This window comes from Notolepis coatsorum (genome assembly GCF_963971535.1).
Source record: "Notolepis coatsorum genome assembly, contig: SCAFFOLD_678, whole genome shotgun sequence".
NCBI lineage: Eukaryota > Metazoa > Chordata > Actinopteri > Aulopiformes > Paralepididae > Notolepis > Notolepis coatsorum.
In genome coordinates, this window is record NW_028173809.1 from 1,110 (window position 1) to 2,866 (window position 1,757).

Below are 1,757 nucleotides of genomic sequence, written 5' to 3' on the forward strand. Positions count from 1 at the left end.
CTCACGTCGACTGGCTTGTGTTGTCGCGCTGTGTGTCAGACTCTGGATGAACCCGCCCACCTCTACCTTTGATTGGCTTACCATGGCATTTTACTCAACCTCAGCCAATCGCATGCTGAGGTTGGCTGAGAACGACTAACCTCGTTCCCAGCTTTATAGAATGCCTCTTGGCGCAGAGATCTTTCTGATAAAAAGAAAAAAGCTTCAATCATCACAGTAACGTGCCGCATTTTTTGGCAGTAACGGTAACGGCGTTATTAAGATTGGATGAGTAATCGTTACTGAAAAAACTAACGCCGTTCTTTATAACGCCGTTACTCCCATCACTGGTCATAAATGTCATGATGCATTGAAAATGCGGGACCCTGATGTAAACAAGACGAAAGTCTTTCTCTGGTCTGCATCCCCTTAACAATTGTTTGTATTGAGCTGTACTGTATTGTACCCATTCTGCAATCTGTTAATACAATTTTCAATCAATTTCAATCAATCAGGTTGAGCCAGAGTGGAACAGAGGCAAGACGTTCCGGAGGAGGCTGTTGTGTTGCCACACATGGCCCGCAGACCACAAATGTTCTAGAATGTGCTATTATGACATCATACTGTAACATCACAGATGTTCTAGAGTGTTCTATTATGACATCCTTCTGTTACTCACAAATGTTCTGATGTCCTAGATTGTTGTATGATGTCATGGTGGAACATTCTAGAACATTTGTATAGCAGGAAAGAGGATATCATTAGACATAGACATTAAGAGACCAACACATTTGACCATGTCTGGCCACGGCCATGGTGGTCACGGTGGCGGCCACAGCCACGGTGGCGGTGGGTGCGAAGGGGAACACGAGCCCGCCGAGAGGGGCCTAGAGTACGCACTGTATCAGCGGATCGACACCGAGAAGCTGCAGTGCCTCAACGAGAGTAGAGACGGGGACGGGAAGCTCGTATTCAAACCATGGGACCAACGGGCAGATCGAGAAAAGTTTGTGGAGAGCGACGCGGACCAAGAACTCCTGTTCAACATCCCGTTTACAGGCAGCGTGAAACTGAAAGGGATCATCATCTCCGGGGAAGACGACGAGTCACACCCTGCAGAGATACGACTGTACAAGAATATACCCAACATGTGCTTCGATGACGCCGGGAGGGAACCCGAGCAAGCGTTTCGCCTCAACCGGGACCCGCGGGCGGAGCTGGAGTACCCGACCAAGGTTGCCCGTTTCTCCAACGTTAACCACCTGTCTGTTCACATATCAAAGAACTTTGGGACCGAGACCACTCGGGTTTACTACATTGGACTCAGAGGAGAGTATTCCCAGGCGCACAGACACCAGGTGACTATTTGTACCTATGAGGCGTCGGCAAACCCAGCGGATCACAAAGTGGAGAGCGTCATCCCGCAAACTAACTTCATCTCCTGAACAATGTGGAAGAAGAGGGCAAGTTGAATAATGGCTTCCGCTGACTTGACAGTTTACTCGCTTTGCTGGAGGCTAAAAGTCAAAGATGTGTGTGGTGCTGCGTTTTGGCAGGGGAACACTCAGGAGTGGGCCAGGTTTGACTGAGGCATGCCACCTGGATACTGAATACCAGAGGGTTCCAGGTTTGGCCTTGAAGTGCCAAATCGTTGTTCTGTTTGTACGGCAATAAAGCGTGAAGGCTGGAAGTATTGTTTGTTAAATAAATGCATAATACATTTTTTTTTTGAATTTTTTTTTATAATTTTTTTGACAAGACAAACATTAACAGTAAAT

The 1,757-nt window shown here is 47.3% G+C and overlaps 1 protein-coding gene across 1 annotated transcript; it reads left to right on the forward strand.

Annotated features, from left to right (window-relative positions):
• Positions 1–776: 776 nt before the first annotated feature.
• LOC311247705 (PITH domain-containing protein 1-like) lies at positions 777–1,424 on the forward strand (the record flags this gene model as incomplete). The annotated part of the gene is made up of 1 exon (XM_084338714.1): positions 777–1,424. One exon carries the CDS (start codon positions 777–779, stop codon positions 1,422–1,424), a length of 648 nt encoding a protein of 215 aa, XP_084194840.1.
• Between the last annotated feature and the right edge of the window lie 333 nt (positions 1,425–1,757).